We start from the raw sequence: 24933 nt of genomic DNA, 5'->3' as shown, positions 1-24933 counted from the left end.
AAAACGATCCTTTATTATGTAGACCAGGGCTCGACAAATCCCGGTCGCCAGATCGCCATGGCGACTAGAAATAGTGTCCTGGCGACTTGGCTTGGAAGGCGCCATCTGGTGGTGAGCCGTTGGTATTACAAGTTAAACAGCAATTCTAATGTAATTTTTCACTATTTTCACCGCCATCTTCTTCCCTCTAATTAGAACCCCCAAACATTATATATATTTTTTATCCTAACACCCTAGAGAATAAAATGGCGATCGTTGCAATACTTTGTCACGCCGTATTTGCACAGCGGTCTTACAAGCGCACTTTTTTGGGAAAAAATTACACTTTTTAATTAAAAAATAAGACAACAGTAAAGTTATCCCCATTTCTTTTTATATTGGGAAAGATAATGTTACGCCGAGTAAATTCATACCCAACATGTCACGCTTCAAAATTGCGTCCGCTCGTGGAATGTCGACAAACTTTTACCCTTTAAAATCTTCATAGGCGACGTTTAAAAAAATTCTACAGGTTGCATGTTTTGAGTTAACCACTTCGTTACCGAGCCTGTAGAGAATAAAATGGCAGTCATTGCAATACTTTTTGTCACACCGTATTTGCGCAGCGGTCTTACAAGCGCACTTTTTTTGGAAAAAATTCACTTTTTTAAATTAAAAAATAACAACAATAAATTTGGCCCAATTTTTTTATATATTGTGAAAGATAATGTTACGCCGAGTAAAATGATACCCAACATGTCACGCTTAAAAATTGCGCCCGCTCGTGGCATGACGTCAAACTTTTACCCTTAAAAATCTTGATAGGCGACGTTTAAAAAATTCTACAGGCTGCATTTTTTGAGTTACAGAGTAGGCCTAAGGCTAAAATTATTGCTCTCGCTCTAACGATCGCGGCGATACCTCACTTGTGTGGTTTGAATACCGTTTTCATATGTCGGCGCTACTCGCGTATACGTTCGCTTCTACGCGCGAGCTCGACGGGGCGCTTTAAAAAAAATTTTTTTTTGCTTTTCGCATTTATTTTTAATTATTTTACAATTTTTAACACTGAAATAAAAAAAAAATAAAAAAATTATCACTTTTATTCCTATTACAAGGAATGTAAACATCCCTTGTAATAGAAAAAAGCATGACAGGTCCTCTTAAATATGAGATCTGGGGTCAAAAAGACCTCAGATCTCATATTTGGGCTTAAATGCAAAAAAAAAAAAAAAAAATTTGGAAATGTCATTTTTTCAAATGACAAAAAAAAAAAATGTCTCTTTAAGAGGCTGGGCGGGACTGACGTTTTGACGTCACTTCCGCCCAGCAGAGCTATGGGGGACGGGCGAAGGAGATTTTTCCTTCAGTCTCGTCCCCGCTCAGCTGCCGGATGGTCGCGATCCCCTCCGCCGCTACCGACGGCTCCGGTAAGCGGCGGAGGGCGCGGGACAGCGGCGGGAGGGGGGGGCCCCTCTCCCGCCACCAATAACGGCGATCTCGCGGCGAATTCGCCGCGGAGACCGCCGTTATCGTGTACAGGACCCTCGGCACTAAAGATGGATACCTCAGTTGTGGCAGCTGCTGCCGTTACTGAGATATCCATCTTTAAAAACAGGACGTCATTTGACTATGGGCCAGTAACGAAGTGGTTAAAGAAGAGGTCTAGGGCTAGAATTATTGCTCTCGCTCTACCAATCGTGGCGATACCTCACATGTGTGGTTTGGACACCGTTTACATATGCGGGCGCTGCTCACGTATGTGTTCGCTTCTGCGCGCAAGCTCGTCGGGACGGGGTGCGTTTTCTGGCTCCTAACTTTTTTAGCTGGCTCCTAGATTCCAAGCAAATTTGTCAACCCCTAATGTAGACGCAATAACTTTTGCGCAAACGAATATACGCTTATTGCGATTTTTTTTTACCAAAAATATATAGAATACATTTCGGCCTAAACTGTGGAAAAAATAGTTTATATATTTTTTGGGGATATTTATTATAGCAAAAAGTTAGAAATATTGCGTTTTTCTTCAAAATTGTCGCTCTTTTTGTTTATAGTGCAAAAAATAAAAACTGCAACGGTGATCAAATACCACCAAAAGAAAGCTCTATTTGTGGGGAAAATGGGACATAAATTTTGTTTGGGTACAGCGTCGCACAACTGCGCAATCATCAGTTAAAGCGACGCAGTGCTGAATCGTAAAAAAAATGGCCTGGTCATTCAGCAGCCAATTCTTCAGGGGCTGAAGTGGTTAAAATATAGTTATTGCGCCCGCAGTTCAGCTTTAAATCCGATAAAATAACAGAACCAAGAGCGATGTCTTTCTCGCAGACACGGGAAGCCTGGTCTATGTGTGACAAAAAGAATCCCGCCAACCTGAACAGCAGCTGGGACAAACGCATGTAGTCAGATTTTCCTCGGGGAAGCAGGCATTTGTTTCATTTTAATAATTCACAGAGTGCTGTCATCATTCCTTTCTATTGTGCAGTTGCTAGAACACCATCTCGTTATGTTCCATGGACATATTGTGTAAATAACGATCAAGATAACACTAGAAGGTTTCGACTGCACACCGAGCACCTGGCAGCTGAACAAAGCGGCTATGCTCCAAGCAGGTGGCCAAGTGTCTCCTGGGAATAATAACACTAGCCCGGGTTCACGCTCATTTGGGCTGAAATAACGTCCTGAAAGATATACTAATCAGCCGTTTCCACATTGTACGACTCTCGCTGCCGCTTTACCCCGTCAGCAGGCCTGGATATTTAGTCTTATCAGTAAATCATCATTCGCTGCTCTAATGCCAATATCCGCACAATAGAGCCGCTCCATGCTACACTTGCAGTCAATGGGGAGGAACTGCCAGCTGTCTTTACAAGTCAACGCCTTTCACAAAGAAATCTTTCAGAAATAAGTAATTTGCTGCAGAAAGGGGACATCATTTTGTTTCAGTGCAATAAAGAAGTCTGATACATGAATGGATAGGTTTACGCCGCTATTGGGAAATTTCAGAGCTTTAGCCTAGACAAGGAAAGTGGGTCTGCCAAGGGCTCTTCACACTGAATGTGCCGTGATACACATTACTGTATGCATGTACAGGCCTTTTATGGGCTCATGCACACACAAGAAGGATCTGGATGGCAGCAAGAGCCCAAGTTAAAGCGGGGGTTCACCATAAAATATCTATATACCGTTACTTCCAGCATACTGCTGACATCAACAGTATGCTGGATTTTTTTTTCTCCCCGCTGTACTTACGTTTTTTATCGTTCTTTTCACCCAGGTTTTCGCTCCCCCGGGGAGTAGGCGTTCCCAAGACGAGGCATAAATGATTGACGTGCGGGTAAAGCGCGTCACACCTTCCGAAAATATCCGAGATGGGACTCGGCACTTTACGGCGCCTGCGCAGTCAGCTCTACACGGCAGGCGCATGCGCCGTATAGCGCCGTAAAGAGCCGAGTCCCCGTCGGATATTTTCGGAAGGCGATGACGCTCTTTACCCGCACAGAGCTCCCCGTCTGGGAAAAGGAGCGACACGCCCAAACCCCGCAAGGAAGAAGACCCGGAAGTGAGGCTGAAGACAGGTAAGTGTATACATTTAAAAAAAAATTACAACGCTACAAGCCTTTATTAAAGCGGTTGTAAACCCGCATATAATTTTTTTTTTACACCTGCAAGGCAAAAGCCATAATGAGCTAGTATGCACCGCATATTAGCTCATTATGAAATACTTACCTCGGAAAGAGGTAGGGAACTTACCTGGTCCGCGCCGAGCGTGTCTTCCGGGTATCGCCGCTCCAGCGCTGTGATTGGCTGGAGCGGCGATGACGTCACTCTCGCGCATGCGCGCGGGAGATTTCCTTTCCGGCATGGGTCGGCGGGGCCGGCCCTTCAGCCGAGGATCCCCCCTGCGCATGCGCCGCTGCAATCAGCGGCGCATTGCGAGGGGAATATCCCCTAAACCGTACAGGTTTAGGAGATATTCTTTATACCTACAGGTAAGCCTTATTATAGGCTTACCTGTAGGCAAAAGTCAAAAAAGGCTGGAGATAGGTTAGGTAAAGTTCATTTTGAGGGTGAACCTCCGCTTTAAAGTTGGCCTATGGACAGCCGCACTCTGAACAAGTTGTAGCCTTTATTAAAAAAAAGGACAGCACTACAAAGTCACAGCAACATAAAATAAAACCCGACTGCTGACGCGTTTCGCACTGAAACTAGTGCTTAGTCATGACTAAGCACTAGTTTCAGTGCGAAATGCGTCAGCAGTCGGGTTTTATTTTATGTTGCTGTGACTTTGTAGTGCTGTCCTTTTTTTTAATAAAGGCTACAACTTGTTCAGAGTGCGGCTGTCCAGAGACAATCTTTGTTCCTGCTTTGCTAAATGCATTGCCTGCACCTGAGTTGTCTGCAACGGGGGATTTTCATCTGGGTTCCCACCGGGAGCGGCTACTCCCTTTTCCCTTCAAGTTGGCCTATGCTGTATGCATGCAACGTTCGTGCTAGTGTAGGGCTACCCCCATAGGGAGTTGCTGACGTCAGGATTCCCCGCTACTACACAGCCAGTCACACAGCATTCCCTGGGTGCATCAGACAGGAGTCAGTCGTTTGGCTTGTTTTTGTCGTTTTTTTTATTAGGGGATAACTTGGATGGGGTAAGGGAGTATGGGATACCCAACTTACAAATGTCTATTAACCACTTCAATTACCAGGCACTTTTGCCCCTTCTTGCCCAGGACAATTTTCAGCTATTAGTAGAGCTGGACGATTTTACCCCCCAAAAAAATCTGTGATTTAACCACTTGTCCACCGGGCCTATTTTGGCACTTCTCTCCTTCATGTAAAAATCTAAATTTTTTTGCTAGAAAATTAATCAGAACCCCCAAACATATATATATTTTTTAGCAGACACCCTAGGGAATAAAATGGTGGTCATTGCAACTTTTTATCTCGCACGGTATTTGCGCAATAATTTTTCAAACGCTTTTATTGGGGGGAAAAAACGGTTTTGTGAATAAAAAAACAACAAAACAGTAAAGTTAGCCCAATTGTTTTGTATAATGTGAAAGATGTTACGCTGAGTAAATAGATATCGAACATGTCACGCATTTAAAATTGTGCACACTTTCGAGTTACAGAGGAGGTCTAGTGCTAGAATTGTTGCACACGCTCTAACGCACGCGACGATACCTCACATGTGGGGTCTGAACGGCGTTTACATATGTGGGCGGGACTTGCATGTGTGTTCGCTTCTGCGCACGCGATAACAGGGACAGGGGCGTTGTGAAAAAAAATAAAATCTTTTTATTTTACTTCATTTTTTCACATTTTTTTTTTTTGATCACTTTTATTCCTATTACAAGGAATGAAAACATCCCTTGTAATAGAAATCAGTGTGACAGGTCCTCTTTATGGAGAGATGTGGGGTCAATAAGACCCCACATCTCTCCTCCAGGCTTACAAGCATGAAATCTGAAAAAAAAAAATCACTGATCACATGCCGACAGCCGCGATTGCGGCTTTGTTTATTTCCGGGTACCGGGCGTGACGTTATAACGTCACGCCCGGGCCTCCGACGGTCATAGAGATGATTGGTGACCATCTGGTCACCAGTCATCTTCTCTATGCTTTCCAGGCAGCGCCAACCGATTCGCTCTCCGGGCCCCCGATGGCACGGGAGAGCCCGGAGAAACACCGGATGGCAGCGGGAGGGGGGGGGCGTCTCTTCCTGCTGCCTATAAGAACGATCAAGTGGCTGAAGACTGCGATATCCGAATGATGCCTGTAGCTGTAGGCATCATTCAGATATCACCGCACAAAGTTGAGGACGTCATGAGTTTTTAGGCGAGGCCGCGGCTTCGGCCTAGTCTGCCACAATCTTGGGAAAAAGTTGCGGACTAGGCCGAAGCCGCGGCCTTGCCTTAAAAATCCTGCCCGCAGCTCGCCGCGATCCTGGGAAAAGGCTAGGCTAGACTCGGCCTAGTCCGCGGCGTCTGGCCTGGCGGCCTTTTCCCAGAATCGAGGCGAGCAGGATTTTTTTAGGCGAGGCCGTGGCTTCAGCCTAGTCCGTGGAGCACCGGTCCTACGAGGGGAAAGAAAATAAAAAAAATCCATTTGGTTAAAATCTGAATCGATTCGACCTCACAACTCGATTCAAGATTCAAAACGTTTTTTTTCCCCAGCGCTAGCTTTTAGCGCTGTTGCAATATTTTATAATTTTCTTCCCACAAATAGAGCTTTCTTTTGGCGGTATCACCTCTGAAGTTTTTATTTTTTGCTAAACAAACGAAAAAACAGTTTCTTAGTTTGTCATAAAATTGTTTTCTCCTTCACCAACGGGCACTGATGAGGCGGCACTGATATGTAGAATTAATGGGCATCAATAGTACCTCATCAGTGCCGTCCGACAGGTGTTACAGATGGACACCACAAATTGTATTACTGGGGCACCGATTGGCAGCTGATGGGCACATCTGATGGGGGCTGTGTACTGATAATCAATGTGCTGATTATCAGCACAGACACCCCCCTCTCTGACAAGGAGAGCCGCCGATTGGCTCTGCATGTCAGTGCGAACCGAGAAATTACATTTACCAGAACTTCCTGGTTCACAAGCACATCAGCTGTGATTGGTCACAATTGATCACGTGATAAGAAGCCTCTGTCACTCCCTTAGGCACCAACAGTCTCTAGCTAGCTCAGCAACAGCCCATTACAGGCTAGGAACCCTCAGTGAAGTATCACATGTGGAGTGAACTGCATCTTGCACCGCTTTCTGCTCCCCTGTAGAAACTGGACTTGGCTCTACTACTTGTAGAAATTCTAGCCCACCTGGCTGCCAAAAGCCCACCTGGCTGCTTTGTCTTGCCAGTTCTCCTGGCTGACATACACATGGATATTCCCCAGGGCAAGGTTGGATGAAGACTTGGCACAACGCTGTATTCAAGAGCACCGCTACAGTTGGCTGTCTCTTCCCTGGTCTGTCCCTGCACCGTGCGGATCTACTCACCGGCTCTCCTTGCTCCTGCTGCCTCTCCGGTTAGGGTCCATCCAACTACCTATATATACAAAAATGTTATATTTACCTGCCCCGTGCAGGGGATTTGCACAAGACCGCCTGTAACCTCCTCTTCTCGGGGTTCCTTGTTGCTGCTCCTGGAAAATGCCCCCACAGCAAGCATCTTGCTATGGGGACACCCGAGACGGGCTGCAGCTCTGTGTATTCATTCAGACACCGAGCTGTGGTAATGCCCCGCCCCCTCTCTCTCCCAATTGGCTAACTGAGTTTTATTGACAGCAGCGGGAGCCAACGACACCACTGCTGTTTCTCATCCAATCAGAAGGAAGAGTCCCGGACGGCTGAGGGAGTCGTGGACATCGCTGGATAGAGAGGGTGCTCAGGTAAGTATTAGGGCTGCTGCACAGAATGCATTATGAAAAACATTCTGTCCTTTACAACCACTTTAAATACCCAAACTGAATGCAGCTGATGGAGGTTGTGAAGTTAAATAAGTTCATATTCCGAAAAACTTAACACTTTCCACCCTCATTTAGGCTTCATGTACACTTAAAACTAATTTGACTGCTGGCCGTGGGAAAACGCAGTCAAAACCTTCCTATCCTGAACGCCATTCTTACGCGTTAAGGAGAGGGGGGTTAGGGGAGGTTAAAACCTCCCTTAACCGCAGCAGCTCCTAAACAATCCTAAAAGCCTAGGTGTACATGGACACCTAGGCTTTTATGGAGTTGAATTTAGGTGCTTTGGCAAAAAAACGGCAAGGGCTTCTAAACGCAAGTTTAGGACCTGCTAGTGTAAATGGAGCCCTGGGGTGGAATATGTAACATGTTCCAGGTCCTGCTGCCTCTCCCCCCACCTCAGCGTGACAGCGGACGAGGGCTCCATCCACAAAGTCGCGTCATTCAGTTTCCTGTGAATGAATGCACTACAAGTACTGTGGGCCACTGCAGCAGACAGCTTGTAGTTCTGAATGAACTGATGAGCACCCTTGTTGTTCATTCACAACCCCTGCAGCTTTCAAACCGACAGCCCATATGGAGGTATGGGCAGAAAGCTGTGTGGCTTGTATGCCGAAGTCCAACATTGCATTCCTTATCACTGGTACAATGCTTTTTAAGGTTCTGCAGGAAAAATTAAAATGTACATTTCTTTTGCTGTGAGCGGGATGTCCCGCGATCTATCCGTGGGGGAGAGGGTGCTGTGAATGGCGTGCCGAGCTGTATGCCGCATCTGGCGTGCCAAGCTGTATGCCTCATCTGTATACTCTGTCCTGTGATGCTCAGCTGTATACTCCAAACACTATGGGTGGAAGCATGTGGAAAACAGGAGACGGAGCGGGCGGATTCTATACAGGGTGGGGCTTATGGGAAGTGGGAGGGGTCAAAAGGGAAGGGTGGGGTCTGGCGCCCCGTTCAGGCTAAAACTTCACCAGCCACTGATTCATACTACATGCTATAATACCTGTTGGTGAATCTCAGTCCATTTTTTTGGATGTCAATGGTGGAGAACTTCTTATTGTTCCTCAGAGCCTTTTCTTCCTTGCAGGTCACACGGAAATAGTGACCAAGTTGAGCATTGGACTCTAGTTTAATACTTTTTCCAGCATCCAAGCCTAAGAAAACAAAGCATAAAAAGAACAATTCAATCAAGGTAGAAGCTTTAGCTAAATAAAAACCTATAAAGTCATTTAATGTCATTCTGCCAATTTCCTGTGTGAGCCCAGCATGCCACTTACACAACCCCCTACGGGACACTTCATCACACAGACCCAACCCCTGAAACCCCCCCCCCACACCATAATCCCCCCTCCACCAAATAGTTTGGACGAGTGCACAAAGCAAGGTCCATAAAGACATGGATGAGAGAGTTTGGGGTGGAGGTACTTGACAGTCCTGACCTCAACCCGATAGAACACCTTTGGGATGAATTGGAGCGGAGACTGAGTCAGGCCTTCTTGTCCAACATCAGTGCCTGAACTCACAAATGCACTTCTGGAAGAATGGTCAAACATTCCCATAGACACACTCCTAAACCTTGTGGACAGCCTTCCCAGAAGAGCTGAAGCCGTCATGGGTGGGCCAACTCAATACTGAACCCTATGGACTAAGACTGGGATGCCATTAAAGTTCATGTGCGTGTAAAGGCAGGTGTCCCAATACTTTTGGCAATAAAGTGTACGTCCGGATAAAAAAAAAAAACGTATGTAGCTAGCAAATTTTATTTTTTTTGGGGTTTAAAAACAGTTTAGGCCCAGGTTCACACTGTGACCTTGAAGATACGGGCGTTTGTTCGAGGAGCCGGCCGGCTCGACTTTTATACATGCTGTATTACAACTACTTTGATGTAAGTGCACATCTTTTTATCTTATTAAAAAATCTTGAGGATCTTATGCTATGGGAGCGCTCCTTTCTTTTTAAACATATGTACCGGTATACTGCTTGTGGCCATCCATCACTGTGACCGTCCCAGCTTGGTGATATGCTGCGAGGATACCATTATCATATGCGGTCTATGATCTCCTGTAATAAGAGATCGTAGAGTTCCGGTAAGAGTCAGTGTGTGACCTAGGTGAAGGTGCTTCCATCATCACTTTTTTCAGGAGCTGGGATTATCTTTCTTTCACTTTGGAGATCATCACTATTCAATCTGTTATGGACTTTTTTTGGTGGACTGTGATTAACCCATCAGGGTTCATTTGTTTTCTTACCAAGTTCACGGTGTGATCACTGTTTGCTATTTATTTCTTGCAATATTTGCGCTGGTTTCAGTGCATCATACATTAGTGCAGCATCTTTTTTTGTATATTGTGTTTTGATGTTGTATATAATTTTTTAGTTGCAGCTTTTTTTAGCAGTTAAGTTAAAGTAAGCTGATTTGCCCCTGTTGTGCTGTTAGAAGCCATTCCCCGCGGCGAGCCTATCATGAGCAGCGTCTGCTCGACCTATCAGGTCGGCTTACCGCTGTGGCTGCTGGGTAAGACAGCCAGCCAATGGAGGAGGCGCTGACTTCCTCCTAGCTTTGGCTGCATAAGCGCTCTAGGCCCGCCCATCGTTGTAGGCGGAGCGGGATGCGCTGTGCAGCACGTGATTGGCTCAGACTGCTGCTGTTGGGGGATGTGATTAACATCCTCTCTTACCTATTGGAATCTGGGGACTGGCGCCACGCCTATCGCACTGGCTGATTGATTCATACACCAGCCAGTGGTGGTGGATGATGCTGTCAGCCCACAGCAGTTTGGGATTATCGTTTACTTCCGCCCACAGTTTTGGAGGAAGTGGGAAAACGCCCAGGACTGATAGGCTGATTGATCTGACTACATCAGATATAAGGTAACCATTTATGACTGTGTGGTTAGTCCCATGAATAAGTTTTTATAACGAAACATGTCGGGGTATTGCCATACAGTCTAATTTTACTAGTGAGTGCTGCGTTTTTGGATGCAGAGTGCGTTTGAAGTTTTTTTAGTTAAGTGGATGTGCAGCTGCATCTGACAGAAGTCCATGGCACCGTGAGTAGGAGAATTGGTTTCACTTTTTCTCGCTGATCGGGGGTCCGCCGTGACCGCTTCTCACCATTTTGACGTTTGAAGGAGTTTCTTGATGTGATATTCTGCTGTTTTACAAGATTTTGTTTGTGAGTGCACTGTTTGAAGTTTTATTTTGGTGTGCTATTAAACCTTTGATGGTATCACACTATTTGCACTTCTTTTGTCTCTCTCTGACATATATGTGGAACTGATTGGATGTCATATTTGGATTACATCTATACTGACGGGAACAACTACATCTGATAAGGTTTTTTGTGCCAAAACACGAGAGTGTGAGGCATACCTATCCGGTGAGTGTCCATTTGATGGGGGAGGAATCACTGAGCACTGTCGGGTGTGGTGGAAGTTTTTGAAAAAATTTGAAGATCGCAGGATCCTTATACACATGAACTTTGCTTTGTTTGGCCACATTCTAAATTTTTTTAAAGACTGTCTCTTGCACCTTCAGTGCGTTCACTTCACGTTTAAGTCAATCGCGGGTGTTTATTATTACAGTCACAGTTTAGTGTTTATTTCTTAAACTGGATATATTTTGTTTATTATCACTGTATATCATTACATATGGGTTGTAGTAATGTATTTTATATAGTCAAATATGCACAGTTATTTGATAGCGCTGTTTTAATTTGTTGACACTCCTTAGAGAGTTTCATCATCTTACATTCTTTAAGTTAAAGTAAGCGCAGTATATTTTTTCCATTCCAGGTTCACACTGGGCTGCGGGAGTGAAGCCGTACGAGTTCAGCTGAACTCGCATGATTTCACTCCTGCATGTCAGTCCTGATTTCGGGCACAATGACAGACATCTGTGCAGGTTTCTGCACAGATGACAATGTAAATTGTGGGCCAAAATCGCAAAACTACTTTTTGAAATCAGTGCAGCGCTGTAGATGCAGCGTCGCACCGATTAGGATGGTGCCATTGCCAGCAAATGCCGCCGATTTGACATGTCAAATCGCACCAGTGTGAACCAGGGCTAAATGTTGTAGTAAATACAATTCTACCGAGACACAGGAAAACTGTCTAAATCAGGGCTCGACAAATCCCGGGCGCCAGGTCGCCATGGCGACTAGAAATAGGGTCCTGGCGACTTGGCTTGAAAGGGGGGCAAAAAAAACAGCAATTCTAATGTAATTTTTCACTATTTTCACAGCCATCTTCTTCCCTCTAATTAGAACCCCCAAACATTATATATATTTTTTATCCTAACACCCTAGAGAATAAAATGGCGATCGTTGCAATACTTTCTGTCACGCCGTATTTGCGCAGCGGTCTTACAAGCACACTTTTTTGGGAAAAAATTACACTTTTTTTAATTAAAAAATAAGACAACAGTAAAGTTATCCCCATGTTTTTTATATTATGAAAGATAATGTTACGCCGAGTAAATTCATACCCAACATGTCACGCTTCAAAATTGCGTCCGCTCGTGGAATGACGACCAACTTTTACCCTTTAAAATCTCCATAGGCGACGTTTAAAAAAATTCTACAGGTTGCATGTTTTGAGTTACAGAGGAGGTCTAGAGCTAGAATTATTGCTCTCGTTCTACCAATTGCGGCGATACCTCACATGTGTGGTTTGAACACCGTTTACATATGCGGTCGCTGCTCACGTATGTGTTCGCTTCTGCGCGCAAGCTCGTAGGGACAGGGCACGTTTTCTGGCTCCTAACTTTTTTAGCTGGCTCCTAGATTCCAAGCAAATTTGTCAACCCCTGGTCTAAATATATTTGAATCTCCCAGTTTGTCTAGCAAAAATTTGATTAGATGCACACCGGGGCTAAATTTACTAAAACTGGATTGCGCAAAATCTGTTGTAGCTCCGAAAAACCAATCAGCTTCCAGGTTATTTTGTAGAGGTTTAATTGAACAAGCTTATGTTAAAAGCTGATTGGCTACCATGTACAGCTGCACCAGATCTTGCACTCTCAGATTTTAGTAAATCTTCCCCATAGTAACTGATACTATTTATACATTTCTTTGGAATTCTTTTCTTTTAAAATTAAACTAGGACTTGTTTTTCTTTACATAACTGACCTGCATTGCACACATTCCTGTCACCTATAATTATTTCTATACAAGATGAACTATATTTTGACCGATCCTTGTCACCTTACATTTAAGGTCTAAGCAATGATATTTCCACAATATAAACAAAAGCATCATCTGACAGCACTAATGCTACATATAACACGTCTCATGGGAATGGCAGATGACAGTACAAGCTATATAGTTACAGCAAAGAGTATTGGAAGTGCCTTTGTACGCTGACAGCCCAATGTTACTTATAGATAATGATAGAGAAAAAAATCTATTACTTTAGTGACAATAAAAATTAACCCCCGAGAAGCCATCTAGTGTAGCTATATATACAGTGCCGATCCTGACCTCCCTGGGGCCCTAAGCAAAATGACATGTCACATTAAAGTTGATAAGCGGGGGGGGGGGGGGGTCACAGCATTGAAATTGAGAACCGGGGGAGGGGGTGTTCTGCTGTCGGAAATGACATCTTACATTAAAATGAGAAGCGGGGGGTGCTGACTTCTTACCTCTTCTCCCATGCAGCCAGCGAGTTGAGAAGCGGCGTGAGGGGCCAAAAATGACTTCTCACCAGGCGGTGCCTCTAGTATATTGGGGGGCCCTCCGCAGCTTTGCGGGGCCCTAAGCGGCTTGCATAGTGAGTCTATAGGGCGGATCGGCCCTGTATATATACCATAACTGGTTGTGTGCGCCCCAGCACCAGCATGTACATCTATCCTGGCTCTCTGTAGTACATATACCCCGTCATTATTATGTGCACCAGAACAGACACGCGTGTGTCCAGTGCTGGGACAAGATCATCCAGTGCCCAGGGTGAGGATAACCCCCTGATGTGGGAACCCCGAATGTATAATATTTTTTTTTTTTTTTTACAGGCACCTGGTGTCAATTTACGTAGCACTAAAATAAATATATTATATTTTTACATTCACAATATGTACACAATATGCTTAGAATCTAAGGTCCCTAACCCACGTTCACATACTGGGGTCAATGTAGACGGGAGCCAATCAACCTACCAGCATTCCTTTGGAGTGTGAGAGGAAAACAGAGTACCCGGAGGAAACCCACCCAGGCACAGGAAGAACATGCAAACTCCAGGTAGGTAGTGTCTTGGTTGGGATTCGAACCGACTGCCCTAGTTCTGTTCCACTTAGCCACTGTGCTGCACTACAGCGCCACTCCTGTGTCTGCCATTTGCAAGGTACTGAAAAAAAAAGTCACCTTCACACCCCTCCAAGTACACCACTAGTGCAGACAATGGACCCGAAAGTACTAAAGGTTTGGCTTTTAACCACTTCAGCCCCGGACCATTTTGCTGGTCAATGACCGGGCCACTTTTTGCGATTCGGCACTGCGTCACTTTAACTGACAATTGTGCGACGTGGCTCCCAAACAAAATTGACTTCCTTTTTTTCCCTCACAAATAGAGCTTTCTTTTGGCGGTATTTGATCACCTCTGCGTTTTTTTTTTTTTTTTGCGCTATAAACAAAAATAGAGCGACAATTTGGGAAAAAAAAAATTATATTTTTGACTTTTTGCTATAATATTCCCCAAAAATATATAAAAATATATATATATATTTTTTCCTCGGTTTAGGCCGATACGTATTCTTCTACATATTTTTCGTTAAAAAAAAAAATCGCAATAGGCGTTTGATTGGTTTACGCAAAAGTTATAGCGTCTACAAAATAGGGGGAAGTTTTATGGCATTTTTTTTTTTTGTTTTTTACTAGTAATGGCGGTGATCTGCGATTTTTATTGGTACTGCGACATTATGGCGGACAAATCAGACACTTGACACATTTTTGGGACCATTGGCATTTTTATAGCGATCGGTGCTATAAAAATGCATTGATTACTGTAAAAATGTCACTGGCAGGGAAAGGGTTAACACTAGACGATCAAGGGGTTAATTATGTTCTCTCATTGTGTTCTAACTGAAAGGGGGGTGGGACTAACTAGGGGAAATGACAGATCACTGTTCATACATTGTATGAACAGACGATCAGTTATTTCTCCCCCTGAAAGAACCGGAAGCTGTGCCATCAGCATCAGGGGCGAGCAGGGGGCACACGCACCCCTAGTGGCCGCAATGCAAAATCATGTTATATTACGTGATCTTGCGCAGCCGAGCCGACATGCCGCCGGAAAACTACGGGGGGCGGTCGGCAAGCAGTTAAACAAAAACAAAATAAAAAATTGTCATACCTGCCCTGTGTAGTGGTTTTGCACAGAGCAGCCCCAATCCTCCTCTTCTCAGGTTCCCCTACTGATGCTCTTGGCTCTCCCCCCCCCCCCATGACCAGTACCCCCAAATAGCAAGCTGCTTGCTGTGGGGGCACTAGTGCATGCTCACTCCCGTGCCCTGCTCAATGCATTCACAGGACACGGCTTAATGGCTCCCGCCTGCTGTCTCAGCCAATGAGGAGAGGGAGTCCCGGTACAACCAAGGCTTTTCTGCACATCGCTGAATCAGCCACTTTAAGGCTCCTCCTATCCGGTAGGAAGCAGAAAGAAGGGATGAGGGTTGGCTTTCAGTTCGGTTGAATGTACTTTATGGGCTGCTGCCTCAGCGTCACCCCACCCTTTGCTCCTCCAGCATGTGTCCATGAGATCATATGAGTTCATAGTCAATGAACATTTGCTATAATCAGATGTCACTAACAGCCTTGATTAAGGTGAAGAGACAATAAAAATAAAGCATATCTAAACCCAATAAAAATGTCAGATTGCAGTCCTTAAATGTGGCTTCATTATTTATTTTTTTAAGCTCTTTATTTACATGTAGTGAACCCAACCAGTAAAACATTTCCTATACTAGGGTGACAACGCTGGCACCATGTATGGTATCTAGGAGGAGCGTTGGCATCCTAGGTCTAGGTCTGCATTGGATAATAAACCCCTCCCCATACATTTTACATAGGGAGGATCGATTTTGTGTTTCACAGAGGTCAATGCGTGTAGCACTGCGGACCACTCCTCGATCAAGTTTCCCAGGTTGCTTAGATGATGCACATTTCAAGGGCATATCCCCCTTTCTCAAGTTCTTCAGGTAGTCTTGAGAAAGGGGGACACGCCCCCGAAACTTTCCATGGCAACCCGGGAGGCTTGATAAGGGAGTGGCCAGCAATACTGCTGCAGACAAGATTGGGGTCACCTTTAAATAGACCCTAGGGCACTTCAAAACCGCGCATAAAAATCAAGCATTTGGGCATTTATTCATATCATTGGCCAGAATATTTTATTCTGGCTTCTGAAATGAATAAAACGCATCTATTTTTGTAACTATGAAAAATATCCATATCTAGAATTCAAGTATAACTAAACTGATCATTTTTTTCCCTTCAGTTTTGGTTAGCGAGGAATTAGCACCCATCACTTTTTATTGCGGTCTGTGTCCCCATTAGGGAAATTCATCCTTTTTTGTTCTGTTTACCATTATCATTGAAAGGGAAAGTATAAGAAAATCCCAAATTTTGGGTTGCCCCCACAAAAATAACAGAAGGGAAATCTTCCAATGGGGACACTAGTTCTAGTAACCTGTGGGTTCCCAAGTGATTCCCTTAATCGTCAGGCATTTCCTCCCACTTCCTGTTTTGGCTATGGGACAGGGAAGTGACGATAGAGCTCCCAAATACACACAAACACACGCCCCTATTCTGCCTCTCGTGCCCGCGATCGCTTGTGGCCGGCGGTGATTGCGACCGCCAGTCACGAGCTTCGGCACCCCCACGATGCAGTGGGCACCTGCTATCCCACTTAAAAGGAGCCGACGTACACCTAAGACGGCTCGCGGGATCATGCCGACCTGCCGCAATATAATGAAGGCGGCTGGTCGGCAATACGACAGAAGCGAATCGACAAGAAGGATGTACTTCACATCTATTCTATGACATGGTCAATCTAGTGACCACAGAAGGGAGATCAACTCCAGATGCCTCATACACGGAGAGGACACTCACCCAACTCCCCGAGACACTCACCCAACTCCCCGAGACACTCACCCAACTCCCCAAGACACTCACCCAACTCCCCAAGACACTCACCCAACTCCCCAAGACACTCACCCAACTCCCCAAGACACTCACCCAACTCCCCAAGACACTCACCCAACTCCCCAAGACACTCACCCAACTCCCCAAGACACTCACCCAACTCCCCAAGACACTCACCCAACTCCCCAAGACACTCACCCAACTCCCCAAGACACTCACCCAACTCCCCAAGACACTCACCCAACTCCCCAAGACACTCACCCAACTCCCCAAGACACTCACCCAACTCCCCAAGACACTCACCCAACTCCCCAAGACACTCACCCAACTCCCCAAGACACTCACCCAACTCCCCAAGACACTCACCCAAGACACTCACCCAACTCTCTGGCCGCACTGTTAAGAGACGCCTGCATGCTCTTCTCCAGTTCATCCATCTTCTCTCTTAGTTCCGTCAAGTTTGGATCAAAGGACGCCTTTACCAAAAACTCATGGTTTTCTACCTGAAAGAGGAATAGATCTCATCATAAAAAACTCAGAAAGAATATCTGTACATGAAATAGAACTCAACACTACAAAGCTGGCCATACGTTAGTACAAGGCTTGACAAATGTGCTTGGTATCTAGGAGCCAGATAAAAAGTTAGGAACAGTTTTTTTTCTTTTTTAAACCAATAAAGCTTACGGGTGGAAAATGTAACATGTTCCCGAAGCAGAACTTATCCTTTAACTTTTGCTGCCAGATCATTTTTTGTACACACGTTTAAAAAATAATTTGATGCCTTTTTATCCCCCGCCCCCCCCAACCATTTTCTGAAAGCAGACAGTAGAAAAAAAAAAAAATCGTGGTCATTCCAATTTTTTCTGTTTCAATGGTGTTTATTAATCATCATTTACGTAGACTGTTAACCACTTAAGGACCGCCTCCTGCACATTTACGTCGGCAGAATGGCATGGCTGGGCACATGCACATACAGGTACGTCCTGTACTAGTACCCAGCCATGGGCGCGCGCCCGCGGCGTGCTCCTGCAACCCAGTCCGAAGCTCCAGGACCCAATCGCTGCTGGAGTCCCACGATTGGTGCCCGGAGCTGAAGAATGGGGACAGCTGTGTGTAAACACAGCTTCCCCGTTCTTCACTGTGGCATCAATCGTGTCATCCCTTTTATAGGGGGACACAATCGATGACATCACATCTACAGCCACACCCCTTACAGTTGTAAACACACTTGAGGTCACACATAACCCCATCAGCGCCCCCTGTGGTTAACTCCCAAACTGCAATTGGCATTTTCACAATAAATGCATTTTGAATGCATTTTTTTGCTGTGAAAATGACAATGGTCCCAAAAATGTGTCAAAATTGTCCGAAGTGTCCGCCATAATGTCGCAGTCACGAAAAAAAACGCTGATCGCCACCATTAGTAGTAAAAAAATAAATAATAAAAATGCAATAAAACTATCCCCTATTTTGTAAACGCTATAAATTTTGCGCAAACCAACCGATAAACGCTTATTGACATTTTTACCAAAAATAGGTAGAAGAATACGTATCGGCCTAAACTGAGGGAAAAAATTTTTTTATATATATTTTTGGGGGATATTTATTATAGCAAACAGTAAAAAAAATATTGTTTTTTTCAAAATTGTCGCTTTATTTTTGTTTATAGCGCAAAAAATAAAAACCGCAGAGGTGATCACATACCACCAAAAGAAAGCTCTATTCGTGGGAAAAAAAGGGACGCCAATTTTGTTTGGGAGACACGTCGCACGACCGCGCAATTGTCAGTTAAAGCGACGCAGTGTCGGATCGCAAAAAGGGGCGAGGTTTTTTTAGCTGCATTTTGGTCCGGGTCTTAAGTGGTTAAAGAGCCATCAAATAGAGCAGCGAAACCCTCAAATTTACACATTAAAGCGGGATTCCACCCGCAATTTATTTTTTATTTTTTTATAAGTCAGCGGCTACAAACACTGTAGCTGCTGACTTAATAAGGACAGTTACCCTAGTCGCCTGCGATCGCTCGGTCCTGGCGCCTCCATTTTAAGGGAAACAGGCAGTGAAGCTGTTTCCTACTGCGCATGCGCAACTTGCGCGGCGCTTTGTGATTGGGCAGCTGCCTCCAGGGTTACACACAGTTCCCAGAAGGCAGCTCACCCCATTCACCAGAAGACACCGCGATGGATGACGAGGCAGAAGATCCACCGCCGTAGAGAAAGAGGCAGAAGAGCTACCGTCCTTTCAGGCGAGTATAAAAAAAAAATGTCTTCTATTTATTTTTGGGGTGCAACCCTATTTACATATACGGGCCCAGATTCTCAAAAGCGTTACGACGGCGCAACACTATTTGCGCCGTCGTAAGTCCTAATCTGGCCCCGGGTATCTATGCGACTGATTCTTAGAATCAGTTACGCATAGATACCCATTAGATCTGACAGGCGTAAGGCTCTTACGCTGTCAGATCTTAAATTAAATTTTTTTTCCCGCCGCTAGGTGTCGCATCGTCGTTTTCCCCATCGTCTATGCAAATTAGGTAATTACGCGAGATTCCCGAACATACGCGCGGTCGACGCTGAGAATTTACGACGTTTCCGTAGCTTAAGCGACACGTAAAGTTGCCCCTGCTATTATGAGGGGCAACCAATGTTAAGTATGGCCGTCGTTCCCGCGTCGAAATTTAAAAAAATTACGTCGTTTGCGTAAGACGTCCGTGAATGGCGCTGGACGCCATTTACGTCAACGTCTAAGCAAATGACGTCGGGGCGACGTCATTTACCGCAATGCACGGTAATTTACCCGACGGAGCATGCGCAGTACGCTCGGCGCGGGAGCGCGCCTAATTTAAATGGTGCCCGCCCCATTTGAATTGGGCGGGCTTGCGCCGAGCGCTTTTGCGATACACCGTCACAAGTTAAACAGGTAAGTGTTCTGAGAAACAGGCACCAACGCTGTAAACCTGCGGCGGTGTAACGTAAATCACATACGTTACGCTGCCCAGGAGCAACGTAATTGTATGAGAATCTGGGTCACTTTACCTAGGAAGCAACTAAAAGAAAAAATAAATAAATAAATAAATAACGGCCCTTTTTTAATTCCTACATCTCCTATCGGATATACTGGAGATCTCGTTACTTTTCACTCCTATTTGTTGCAGTATCCTTCCTTATTAGGAAAAAAAAAAACCTATAAGACAGGAGCTCAAGTGTGGAATGGCGGCTGATTTACTACAAAGCCCAATGGCACCATGGGGAAGCAACTACTGCGCCACTGTGCGGTCACTTGGTAAATGATTGATAAGAAGATGGTACTGTACACTATACTCTATATGACCCGGGGCTGCAGCTCACTCAGATAGTTAAAACGTAGCCGCAGTTTTGTGGACAGCGCAGAAAGGCATGAAAAATTCATCGACCTATGGGAAGGTGCTGCCAACAAACGAGGAGCAATAAAAATCCTCGCACAGAATAACAGCCAAATAACACATTTCTGCACTGCGCTAAACCAGGCTTCTAAAAATACATACATGGCCCTAAAATATATCCTACAGAAAGAAAAGGTTTAAAAAAAAAAAGGCAACACCACTCCAAAACCTAAAGCAGTATTAAACCCAAACATTACATTGTGTCTTATCAATTCTTTTATATTCACTTGGTGATCCAGCCAGTAAGTCTGTTTTTCGACAGAACAAGCTCTCTTGCAGACACTATCAGCTACAAACCATTTATCACTGGCAGGGGCGCTTATAATGATCAACTTATTTATGTAAAACCTTTATCCCAAAAGAAAAAAAAACTGCTGTAATTGCCAAGTGTTAGCTGGATTTTGGGTTTAATTTGTTAGTATATTTAAATCTGAGTACATCCAACGCCATTAGCGACATGTTATTGGAATTGTTTTTTTCTTTTCTCAATAAACCTTGTATCTATACCGCTGAGAGTTCCTTATTGAAGCCCCTTTACAAACCTCCTTGGCTCATTTCCTTTTCTCTGTATACATCCAACACTCCCCTCCCCCCCCCCCCCAGACGGACAATGCTGCTGTCCAAATGTGCCCCCTGTGCTCCTTCATCCACAATGGGGGGGGCTCTAATACAGATGGTGTGCCACAGGCCAGACTACCAAGTGAAAACAGAGGTAAAAAAAAAAAAATCCTAAAAAGAAAACCAATGCAGCCATGACATCTGATTGGTAAGCTGCAATATTCCATTTTTGTTTTTGAGTTCAGAACCACTCTGAACATTCTCTTTAGCTACAGGTACCCCGGGTGCTGGCCTTAGGAGCCTGTCCTAGAGCCCATCTCTACAACTAACCCCACAAGGGTAAAATGTGCAACATAAAAACAGCAGTTCTCAGGAGGGGACCTGCAGCGCACGCGTTTGTTTAAATCAGAGGTCTCCAAACTTTCTAAACAAAGTTTACTGTCCACGAGACTTTAGGAGGGCCGGACTGTGGCCAGTTGGACTACAAAATGCCCCATTGTCAATTGGAGTAAACAATGTCTCAGGCTTGGGGGTCAGTGGGAGTAAAATGGCACCCGCCCCCCATCACTGGAGTCTGGGGGGGGGGGGGGGGGGTGTGGCGCCACATACAAGGCGCGGGGGAGGGCGCGTGCGCCACATACAAGGCGGGGGAGGCCGCGCGTGCCCCACATACAAGGCGGGGGAGGCCGCGCGCGCCACATACAAGGCGGGGGAGGCCGCGCGCGCCACATACAAGGCGGGGGAGGCCGCGCGCACGCCACATACAAGGCGGGGGAGGCCGCGCGCACGCCACATACAAGGCGGGGGAGGGGCGCGCGCCACATTCAAGGCGGGGGAGGGGGCGCGCGCCACATTCAAGGCGAGGGGGCGCGCGCCACATTCAAGGCGGGGGAGGGGGCGCGCGCCACATTCAAGGCGGGGGAGGGGGCGCGCGCCACATTCAAGGCGGGGGAGGGGGCGCGCGCCACATTCAAGGCGGGGGAGGGGGCGCGCGCCACATTCAAGGCGGGGGAGGGGGTGCGCGCCACATTTAAGGCGAGAGAAGCCGCGCGCCACATACAAGGCGAGAGAAGCCGCGCGCCGCATACAAGGCGGGGAACGTCATAGGTATTGGGGGGGTGCAGGAGGAGAGGAGCCTAAGGATGCGAAATACAAGCAGATTGAACATCAGCTTTACACGGAACGGACTGCGTGCATCATAATCTGATCTCTATTTAGTAGAAAAAAAATATATATAAAAAACTGAACTTAGACAAAATTGCCTTCCAGAAAGTGAATATCTTTAACCTCGCTTCCATCCCCAAGCTGCAGATCATGCATATTTGCCAAATAATATATGTCTAAAAATGACCCATCTTGATAGCTCAGTGCACAAAAATCTCATTAAAAAAGGGATGTCGTCTGCTTGAGTTACTATACACACACACACACACACACACACACACACACACACACGCACACACACGCACACACACGCACACACACACACACTAGTAACGCCAAGCAATCAGCCCGATGCTGCACAAGCCCAGCTATGGCTCGTGTTCCCCATATTCCAGAGATAAAAGAAGGGAACGGCAATCTGGGTAAGAAATATGGTCTATTCTTCAAGTCAATGAACGTTTAACAAGCAAGACATCCGTTACAGATTTTAGAAAGGAGCTCGTTAACGCGGGTGAGACAAAAAGGTTTACGGTCCAATCACTGCTATCTGTGGTTGTTGGAAATATTAAAGTGGAACTGCAGCCAAAACCTGGGAATTGGGTCTGAAAACCGAACATGAACCCAACTCATGCAGCTCAGTTCAGACACGGTGAATAATGGTAAATTTACCTCCCCAGACCCCCCTCTTCACTCATGCATTCTGAGGGTGAGAAGACATGTAAAAGGGCTCCCCCCCCCCCTTTGTGGTGCTCATGCATGTGCTAAAGGGCATGAACTGAGCTCTTTGTAATTTGGACACGGCAGATCACAAAACAAGGGTACAGAGCCAATGATTTGGCTCTGTACCCTGTGATTGCAGTGACCAACAGCACAAAAAAAGACTGCATTCTGCAGCCAGCACTCTGACCAGCTGTGGAGGAAACAGTGTTGCCTACAGTGATCGGCCGCAGCACTTTTTTCAATGCACAAGAGCCAGGCACATTGCTTTTGATCGCTAGCCACATCAATCACCAGACCAGTGCAGCGAGTAAGCCGCAGTACCGCCGATTGTTAGCCACACCAGTCTCAGCTAAGTGAAGCCAGCAACAGTGTCCCGATTGCCAGCCACACCAGTAACAGTGTCATTTAGTACCATTGTTAGCCGGAACTGGTGTTTTGATCACCAACCACCACCAGGACCACTGTCATCAGTTACCAGTATAGCACAAAATGACCGATGAGAGCAGCTGGGAGACCTCACAGTCAAATTTGGAGTATGAATCTGTAGAAAGCAGAGGCTCATCAAGAGTGCTTTTACACTCGCCCCCGGCAGTAAAAACGACACTACGTCATTTTTGCGGCCACTAGCTAGGTGCTTTTAGCCCCCGCTAGCGGCTGAAAAAGGGTTACAGCGGCACTTTGCCAGCGGTTCAGCGGTGCTGCCCATTGATTTCAAGGAGGAATGTATTCACCGCTCCTACTTCGCTGAAAAGAAGCTGCTGGCAGGACTTTTTCCGACGCCCTGCCAGCCCACCGCTCCAGTGTGAAAGCCCGCTCTTTCAGGGCGCTTTGCAGGCGCCATTTTTAGCGCTATAGCGCCTACAAAGCAGCTCAGTGTGAAAGGAGTCTTACAGCCACCACTGATTCAGAGTATAAAGGGGTCCCTTCTTAGGCCACTTTCACACTGAGGCGCTTTACAGGCGTTTTAGTGCCAAAAACAGCGCCTGAAAAGTGCCTCTCCTGTCACTCCAGTGTGAGAGTCTGAGCGCTTTCACACTGGGGCAGTGCGCTTGCAGGACGTTTGAAAAAGTCCTGCAAGCAGCATGTTTGGGGTGGTGGAGCGGTGTGTATACACTGATCCTAAACCACCCCTGCCCATTGAAATGGTCAACGATGCCAAAGTGCATGCAAAGTGTTTCGGCAGCATCGCTACACAGGCGCCATTAACCCCTTCGGCCGCTAGCGGGGGGGTTTTAACAAAAAGCGGGGTGCATTTGACGGAAAAAAAAGTGCCACTAAAACTAGCGGCGCTTTACCACCGACGCTCTCACCAACCCAGTGTGAAAGTAGCTGAAGTCATACTAGGTCACCAAGTGATCGTTAAGGTGCCCATCTAGAATTTATTTAAAACTATCAACGCTTCCTGCCGATACCACTGCTTGTGGAAGAGAATTCCACATCTTTACCGCTGACAGTAAAGGCCCCCCATCACTGGTGTCTTGGGGGGGGAATGGCACCCGCCCCCCATCACTGGTGTCTGGGGGGGGGGGGGGGGATGGCACCCGCCCCCCATCACTGGTGTCTGGGGGGGGGGGATGGCACCCGCCCCCCATTACTGGTGTCTGGGGGGGGGGGGGGGGGAATGGCACCCGCCCCCCCATCTATGCAGTTTAAGGTTAAACCGCTTCTCTTCCAATTATAGTGAATGGCCGTGCGTCTAAATTCCCTTTCAGTAAAGTTTTTTCCCTAGGCTAGGGTTACCAGTACGGTATTTGTACATGGCCATCATATCCCCTCTCAAGCATCTCTTCTCCAGAGAGTAAGGTTCTGAGTTTGTAGTCTTTCCCCATAGCGGAGATCCTCCAGCCCCTTCATTAGCTTTGGTGCCCTTCTCTGGGCTCTCTCCAGTTCCAGCACTGGCCGTGTGGTACATCCCAGTGAGGTGGCAAGTACAGGTAGTGTAGTACACCTTCGAGAAAAATATGATGGGTAATCAGAGTAGTAATTGATGTCCTTTAGAAGCCTTACCCTCCAGTCACACCGATGCGACTTGTCATCCGACAGATGTACCCGATTGTCGGCAATGGTAACGTTACATAGTAGGCAAGGTTGAAAAAAATAAAAGTCCATCAAGTCCAACCTATGTGTGTGATTATATGTCAGTATTACATTGTATATCTCTGTATGTTGTGGTCATTCAGGCACTTCTCTAATGAAACCATCGATGCTCCCCGCTGAGACCACCGCCTGTGGAAGGGAATTCCACATCCTTACTGCTCTTACAGTAAAGAACCCTATACGTTGTTTAAGGCTTAAGCGCTTTTCTTCTAATTTTAGTGAATGGCCACATGTCTTATTAAACTCCCTTTCGCTGAGAAGTTCTCTATGGTGGGGTCACCAGTATGGTATTTGTACATTGAAATCATCATATCCCCTCTCAAGCGTCTTCTCCAGAGAGAATAAGTTCAGTGCTCACAACATTTCCTCATAACCAATATCCTCCAGACCCTTTATTCGT

The 24933-nt window shown here is 46.0% G+C and overlaps 1 protein-coding gene across 1 annotated transcript in view; it reads right to left on the bottom strand.

The window, feature by feature from the left end:
- The window catches only part of MSH2 (mutS homolog 2), a 199693-nt gene that overhangs the window by 66955 nt on the left and 107805 nt on the right, over positions 1-24933 (bottom strand). Inside the window, exons 9-10 of the mRNA XM_040351583.1 lie at positions 16956-17079; positions 8450-8600 (exon numbers count right to left, since the gene is read on the bottom strand). Of these exons, the coding sequence (XP_040207517.1) occupies positions 8450-8600; positions 16956-17079 (275 nt within the window). The remainder of the gene's footprint in view (positions 1-8449; positions 8601-16955; positions 17080-24933) is intronic.

Source organism: Rana temporaria, chromosome 4 (assembly GCF_905171775.1).
Source record: "Rana temporaria chromosome 4, aRanTem1.1, whole genome shotgun sequence".
NCBI lineage: Eukaryota > Metazoa > Chordata > Amphibia > Anura > Ranidae > Rana > Rana temporaria.
This window is presented reverse-complemented; position numbering and strand designations above follow the sequence as displayed.